Here is an 8,299-nt window from a genome sequence, read left to right as displayed (position 1 = left end):
GTAAAATAATTACTTTATATGCAAAGCAAAAAATTTTTGTTTTTCAAAATTTACTTTTCTACTTTTTTTGCTTCTTCACGTCTAAAACGCCAAACCAATGAGTAAAGAACCTGAATCCTTCTCCCTCGTCGAGCTCTTCACCTCTCCACCCCTTTTTTCCTCTCTTTTCGAACCCTTCTCCCTCATCGAGCTCTTCATTCGCTATCCCCAAATGTTACTTTTTGCTTCATAACATCCTAGTTACCAAACATACTTTTTACTTTTTTGCTTTTACTTAATTAAAAAATTAAAAAAAAATAAAAAATATTTTTTAAAAATCAAAAATCAAAAAGTATAACCAAACGCACCCTTAGGTTTCTCTGGAGGCTAAAATTACTTTCTATATATCAAGATCTCTTTAATTACTGAGTTAAAGGAGACTATTTTCATGCCGAGCCTAATGGCTTCCCTATTTTATCAGTCAGTTCACTTCTAATGAACCTTCCATAAGATGCTCAACTGATGCATCATTAAGAGTTCCTAGGGTCTTTATCACATAGTGGTCATCCAATAACTGGTGCATCACTTAGTGCTATCCTCTTTCAAAATGCAGTGGTCTAGAATTACTGAGTCTGTCAAGAGCTATGTATTATATATGATATTTCAACTTTTGTCAAGGGATGTCATGTGGCATGCTGATAATGTTTCGGCAAAAGGATTAGTATATGATATTACAGTTTATTAGTTATGATAGGATAAGCTCATGACAATGCTTGTATTGTATCATTTGACAAGTATCTTTGCAAAAGTTGAAGCTGCAAGAATTCTTATTAGAAGCCAGAAGACTTCGGTACCAAACATTTGCAACAATTTGGCAGTTGATCATTTGATAACGCAAGATAGAAATTAAGATAGTATAAACATCAAATTGATGATCAAAGCTTGGTGGAGATAAAGAAAGCAAAGTGCATGAGCAAAAAAGAATTCCAAGAATGAAATACATCTAATGAGGATTCAAGCATTGATGATTAAGAATCAAACCATTGTTTATCATGCAATGGCATGCATAAAGATGAACAAGATATCTATTAAGAAGAAAAATAACTTCAAAAAAAGAGAATCATTAGCTACAAGGCAAACTTCTAGATTATCCAGAAAGCTGTGGAAGCTTAGTTATATTATTGCATTTCAAATTGACAGGAATTTTGCTGGACAATTTCATAAATCAAGAGCAGTCCTTGCTCAAAAAATCCAGAATAGTGGATAAGTCGTTTAGAAACTAAGATCTTCCTTGAAAAATCAATAATCATCTCTATTTAATAGAATAAACCAATAATAAATGCTATCTAGACAACTTGCTTATAGTCCATCAGTGCACCTTCAAAAGAGAATCAAGTATGCAGGTTCTTCAGCACTTTCAAGCATGTTTATGGCATTTGGTGTGGTCTGAATGCAGACAGAGAAGGGTTATTTTTAAAAACTTAAAGCTGACTCGGATTAGATTGTCATGAAAGCTTGGTGGTTAGTATGGAAAGAGGGGAACAGGAAGATCTCTATTCAAAAAGTTGGCTGTGTTCGAACCATCATGAAAAATGTTCAGTGGAACTGGGCGGAATGGATTAGATTGGCTGCTTCAAAAACTTTCTTGGATCTATGTTATGTCAAGAACTTACTAGATATGTAACTCTTTGTACTCATTTCATTGCCTCATGAATGAACAGAACGGTGCCCATCTTTTTTCTCAAAAGAAGGAAAAAGGGAATCCGAGAAGTTTTAACAATGCAGTTCATGGATATGCTAATATTTATGTTAAGTTTATATAAATTGTTGTCTTTTGATCCTGCTTCTCTGAGATCAAGAGCTTGTTTTCTTTTCTCCTGGTATATGAGATGGGTGGGTTTCCGCCTTGCTCAAACATAAGTTGGTATAAAGTTTTTTAGCTCAGGAAGTTGAAGTTGAGGAGTGAAGAGATAAACTGAGGGTCATACAAAATTGTGAAAGGAGCTGCTTCCTTAACTTGATCACATGTCTCTGTAGTTCCCAAAACTGTTGCTCATGGATCCATCTCGCATGTTTCGGGATATTTCTCTGCGTACAATTTACTATATATGTATGGGAAACTCATCATTTCTTCTATAGCTATATTAGGCACTATTTTTTTTGGGTTGGCGGCTTCATACAGCCCTTGAGTAAATGCAACCAGTTGCATCAGCCATCAAAACGTTCCAAAGATAAGCAGATAATGCCAACGAAAGGTATCCCAAAACTCAGATCCACAATGATCAGCAACAAAGAAGTCACTCAGTCAGCTGTCCTATTTGCCTCTCTAAAAAGTAAAAATATGACCACACATGATGTGATTATCGATTTAAAGTCTCCAAATATCCATCATCAATAGATGAATAGGCCTCTACCAGTGATCTTCTGTCGGGATCTAAGAGATGATTGTTCTAAATCCCTTTCCAATATGATGTGATCCTTTTTTCTTTTTTTTTTCTTTTTTTTTTTTTGATGAAATTGGAATGTGATCCACTTGTAGAATAGTGATAGCATGTACTAACCCTTCCAATGCAGTCCTCAATTCAGCCAGTGGAACCGTCACATCTAGGAGATGCATGAAAACCACACGCTTCTACAAGGCTATCCTAGAATCACAAATGTCCACTAATTTGACCCATGTTCCTCACGCTATCATCGAAATTGATTTTGAAAAAAATTAGGGGCTCGGATTCCCAAATGAAATAAATCAAATGAGATGTAGAAGCTACAGGTGCGAAACCTCAGATTTTCCTAATACCCATCAATCTCTCTAATAATTTAGCCCCCATGAAGTCTAAGGCATGGAATAAAGCTATCAAAACAACAACTCGAGGACTACCTGGCCAACCATATGTGAAAGGCAATATAGCACAGCCAGATACCTCTGATCAGCATCTCTCATAATAAGACTACCAAATTTAGTAGACTAGATGAAAGTCTTCAAATTCCATGGACGGGTGGGTTGGGGCGTACAGCTAAAAGTCTGACTCAAAACTTAAACTGCTTTGGACCGTCAAAGAGCACACATGGTTCATTGTTTCTTCCATTTCTCGGTGCACTGCTCACAAATAAGGGGATATAAGAATACCTTTATGATGAAGTCTTTGTACATAGTAATTGATCCCAAGCCAATTTCTGGAGAAACAGAACCACTCTTAGGTGAACGCCTGCCTTGATCCAGACCTACGCTGCATCCCTTTGGGGTCCACTTCGTGTAAAGCTCGCTAACTTTGACCCTCTGCCCATTGGCGCCATCTCATCCAATTTTATCAGCTGAGTCCCATCAACATAAGGTGTCCCATGAAACCATTCCCTAAATGATGATGATCACATAAAATGTTTAAATATAAATGTTAGGAACTATTGCCTTATTGCATCAGTCTCCAAACCTTCAAATTAATTTTCAGTAAGCTAACTGCAGATGATCTAGAAATCTCATGAGAAAGAACAAAAGAAGAGAACGAGGGAGAATGTGGGAATAAGTAACGAAATTCCTTATTTCACACTCAAAATAGAATTTAGCATACATGTGTAGTTCAATTATTTCTATAAAAACTCCAGAAGCTTAGTGTCCATAATGTGCATAATCTCAAAACGCATGCTAGCCTACATATATATTTTTTTTGAGGGAAGTATGTTAATCTACATATTAACTTCCCGGAACTTTAATTACTTGTTTTAAATACTTTTACCTCCCATCCATTTGAACTTGCATCGCTTGGTACTTCAAATTCCCTTGTTGCTTCGGGAGGCAATTCATCACAGGAGTGTGCCCAACAAACAATGCTATATGACTCATGAGCTTATCCTTTCTGGAGAAGGTTGTCCCGCATGAACACATCCACTTGAGATCCCCGCAGTGCTTCTCATGTGTCCTTAAATCTGACAGCACGGAGAACTGCTTTTGGTTGCACCGATTGCACACATACATCTTCGGACAGTGGGTCCTCTTGTAGTGGTTCTTGACGCATATTATTGACTTGAGAGGCTGGAACTTGGCATGCTTCTTGTTCCACCGGCACCCTTCCTGAGGGCATGAGTACTTCCTTGGCAAGCCAAAGGGAGGGTCCTCCTTGTGCCTCATGGAACCATCACCGCCCCCCTTCATGGGGTTAGAAAGCGCTGCGTTTGTCTTGTACTCATCTCCATGGGCTCTCATGTGCATCCTTACGTTCGCATCCCGCTTGAATCCCTTCCCGCAAACTTGGCAGTAGTGTGTATACTTGGCTAATAATATACCAGCATCCAATTCGATTATATCACCTGCTGTTGTTGATGAAGGGGATTTTAGCTTGTTGCTACTATCCTTATTTCTGTGGCCATATTCAGCACCGTCAAAAGGATTAAGAGTAGTATTGGTCCTGTGATGAGTTACAGCACCAACGATGCCTATCCTACCACCTTCGAAGTCATTGAGGACATGAGCTATATCATCTACTCCATTACCTCGAGATGTGCCATCATAAGAAGCCTTCATGCCATGAGGATGGGAGACACTGCCATGGCCGGTGTTGGCAGGTACTGCACCAACTGCCACCTGCTGGAAGGCATACATCATCGAGGAGGCTGCGGTGATGATCTCCTGAATGATAGCGCCGGCACCAGAGGCTGCCACAGCTACAGACTGTTGTTGTTGGATTGGATCAGAGGAGACCACTAGTGTAACAAGGGACTGCACCTCTTGGACCTTGTCCCTAAGGAGTGAAAAGCTGTACAGGAGAGTTTGGGAGTAGGTACCAGCACCGGAGGTCAGACCGGCCGATGAGGAAGGAATCGAGCTTTCGATTCCTTCATACATCTGAAACCCTTGTGGATCGTTGCTCATCTGAAACCCTCGGGGGTCGTTGCTCTGGAAGAATGGAGTACCCCCTGGGATCAATGGAGTACGCTCTGGGATCATCTTCTTTATTTAGGCCCGTCCAAGAGTATAACCTCCTCCTAGATGAATTTTGCTTCACCAATAGAATGCATATCCTTACATGGAGCTTGGGATGAGGGTGAGATCTGAGCACAAGCATTCTTTTCTTTTATTTCAAGTCAATCTGGATATCGCATGTAAACTTCCCTAATTGAGCCTCCCTCAAATCCTACCATGCCCAAATGGGACAAATCTATTGGAATAAACTAGAGTGGCGAAGCATTAAAATACTCCAATAATGACCGAGCTCAAATATTTTAAAGCCCATAATGTGTCTACTTTTCCATGTTGGACTTCATATGATGGCCCTAGGTTGATTTATTTGTCAGGGTGATTGCATGGTTCGACCGTTCCAAAGGGCGTACGCTCGAGATCTCTGTGGGAACAGGCAACTGCCGTGCTAAGGACGCGGCATACTCCAGCAAATTAGATTCGGACTTTCTAACCAAAAAAAAAAAAGATTCGGACTGTTGGATAGTGAGATGAGGTCTTTTAGAATGGGGAATAGTATATGGGTTACTATATATTTTTTTTGGGTAAAAATGGGGTTACTAGTTGTTAGTCACTGCATTGACAAGCCCGCTTCATTCGAGACTCGTTCTCAAGCTGGGTGCACTTCTCTTTGTTGTGGCCAATATATATTTTGGTTAGCGCACAGGTGGCAGAAGTTTAAAGTAGCGTCGGGATGTGGCTGTCTGTTAGATAGCACAAGACATTACTGGTGTGGTAAATGAGCCTGATATATTTAAATCTTATTAGCGAGTCCTCTAAATTCTGTCACCTATGTAACCGTGCCTTGTTAGGATCTTATACCTCCAAGAAACTAATGTTTCCATAATGTTAGCCTAAAGAATCTCATCCAGCAGATTAGTTGATGTACGTATCTTCGATAAAGAGCAGACACTTGAATAAGACAAACAAAATTCATCCATCAATTAATTGTATCACCTTTCAGAATTAAACGAATCCTCTTGCATAACCATAGATGATTGTTACTTTCTTGTATGCATGTTACTAAATAAGGAATCGAGAAACAACATATTGAACATGCCTCCATATGTTGTCATGGCAAAACTTTATAGTCTTGTTTGGGCTAGAGGTAGAGCTGTTACTCGCCTTTATTTATGCATGGTAACCAGAAGAGTGCTATCAGTGTTCTAGCTTCCTACTGGCAATAAGAAGTTGCAACAAAAAGTACAAATTTGCAGCAAACTCATACTCCATCTTCAAAGAAGAAGCATAGAGACTAAATATTCATATATACAACTCTTCAAGAAACTCTATAATTATCAATTCCCTCTTCAGCTACGTACACCTCTCTTCCTCCATCTCTCTCCCCTTCCTAAAAGCATGGCCAACCTTCTTCTGATTGAGAAGAAATGAACGCCAAACCATGATAACAGCATGCGCAGAAGCACAAAACTTGGTCACAGTCGACATCATCACCGAGATTCTACTGCATCTCCCTGCGAGCACTGTCCAGAGATTCAGGTTGGTGTGCAAACTTTGGCGCTCCAAATGCACGAGCCTTGGTTGATCGACGCCCACCTCTAGCGCGCCCACAAAGCGAATCCATAACGGGTTGGTGTTCACCGACGGGTACAACGGAGGGACTGCTATTTTTGCTCAACCCGGAATATGTGTGAGAACCTAAGAAGGAAAAATTATCCGTGGTCCACTGTAGCAGGTCCAACCAATAATTTTTCCCTAAAAAGGCCTGCAAGTTGGACCGCCTCTACCGTCGCAACGCAAAGGAGGGTTTCGAAATCGGCCGTGAAGGGCATACAGTCGGCACCAACTCATGGAGACAGCAGCAGAACCTTCTGGGGCCCTTGTACGAAGAGTTACCGAATGGAAAAAATGTACCGAGTGAAAAAATAAAATTTTTTTTAATGAACAGCATGGGGTATTTTCAATCATGAATAGTAAAATGGTACAAAAGTCTTTTAATTGCTTGACTTGTCAAAAGGCCTACTCCACCTATTTATAGGTACAAAGGTGTCCCTTAATGAATGCAAACGTGGCTATTTAATCTCCATACGACCTTAGTTTATTTAAGTTGACTTTTTGATATCTATAATATATTAAATATTAGAGTCATGACTCTTAGATTTTACTAATATTAATAACAAATTTAATTACAAATTAATTTCTAATACCTCCATCAGTTTATAATTCTTATAATACTCCTTGCTTGCTAAAATATTTAATTGTAACTGATTTGGTAAAGACATCGGCCAACTATTCATTAGTATTAATAAACTCCAATTACATCAATTGTTGAAATATATTATATGGTGACGGAGGACATATTATTATATCGAATAATTGTTAAACCTTATTCATTATACTATAAATCAAAAAGACTTCTCTTAAGCCAATTGCATCAATTGTTGAAATATATTCAGTCTCAACAAATGAAAGTACCATCATCTTTTACTTCTTTAATGATCAAGAAATAACTTTTATTGATAAATCTATCATGCAAATATCAAATATCATGTGATTTTTTTTGCAAATTTATGTAAGAATAAAATAGTTGTTCAGTATCATCATGTTTAAAAAAATTTGCTTTTCATTCTTTTCTTTTTTATCTTTGAATCCACAATCTTTTTCACAATGATTTGAAATTTTGCATCTTTTGCATCTACAACAACAAGATTTAGATTCATATCTAGATTTTTTGTAAATAAAGCATTGAAATTGGTATTACCATTTCTTTGATTGGATTGAACCTATCTACATTTTGCTTTGTCTCGTATTTCCATACAAGATTGCTTCCATTTTTTTTGATCTTTTCTTTAAAAATGATCTCTTTCTTTTCGTACTTGAAGATTTCTTTTCTTCAACAATAAGCTTGGATTGAAATGCTTGCTCTAATAATTGAACTAAAAACTTATTCATTCTTTGTTCATACATCTCAAGTGACCCCATTAGTTCATGCAATGTGAAAATAGAAAAATCTTTTGATTCTTCAAGTACAACAACAATATGATCAAATTTGGTAGTGGAGCTTCTCAAAATTTTCCCAATAATCTTCTTATCTTGAATAGTATCACCATAATTTCTAATTTGATTAATAATTTTAACAATTCTAGAGAAAAAAGTCTTGATTGTTTTATGATTTTTCATTACTAAATTATCAAAATCTCTCTATAAAAATTGAAGCTTAATAGAAACAACTTTATCGAAGCCTTGAAACTCTTTTTTTTTTAATTTTCTATGCATCTTTATATTTGTTTGCATCCAAAATTATAGAAAAGATAGTTTTTCTTACTCATTTATTGAATAAGAAATAAAGTTCTTGCATCTCTTTTTTTATTCTCTTTGTACTTTGCGGTTCAGCACATTCTCTATGTACAT

At 37.6% G+C, this 8,299-nt stretch overlaps 1 protein-coding gene across 1 annotated transcript; it reads right to left on the bottom strand.

The window, feature by feature from the left end:
- Window positions 1-789: 789 nt before the first annotated feature.
- Window positions 790-5,030, bottom strand: LOC105055656 (protein SENSITIVE TO PROTON RHIZOTOXICITY 2). Its single transcript, XM_010937566.4, has 2 exons — window positions 3,711-5,030; window positions 790-3,331 (listed from the first exon to the last, which is right to left on the bottom strand). Exons 1-2 carry the CDS (start codon window positions 4,916-4,918, stop codon window positions 3,202-3,204), a joined length of 1,338 nt encoding a protein of 445 aa, XP_010935868.2. The 5' UTR covers window positions 4,919-5,030; the 3' UTR covers window positions 790-3,201.
- Window positions 5,031-8,299: the final 3,269 nt, after the last annotated feature.

Source organism: Elaeis guineensis, chromosome 12, assembly GCF_000442705.2.
Source record: "Elaeis guineensis isolate ETL-2024a chromosome 12, EG11, whole genome shotgun sequence".
Lineage (NCBI taxonomy): Eukaryota > Viridiplantae > Streptophyta > Magnoliopsida > Arecales > Arecaceae > Elaeis > Elaeis guineensis.
This window is presented reverse-complemented; position numbering and strand designations above follow the sequence as displayed.

Bases quoted from the DNA above. Each gene is read 5' to 3' on its own strand.
- LOC105055656 (XM_010937566.4), bottom strand. From the start codon at position 4,918: ATGATCCCAGAGCGTACTCCATTGATCCCAGGGGGTACTCCATTCTTC. The intron at 3,332-3,710 runs GTAAAAGTATTT...ATCATCATTTAG, and splicing joins CAAGTTCAAATGGATGGGAG to GGAATGGTTTCATGGGACAC.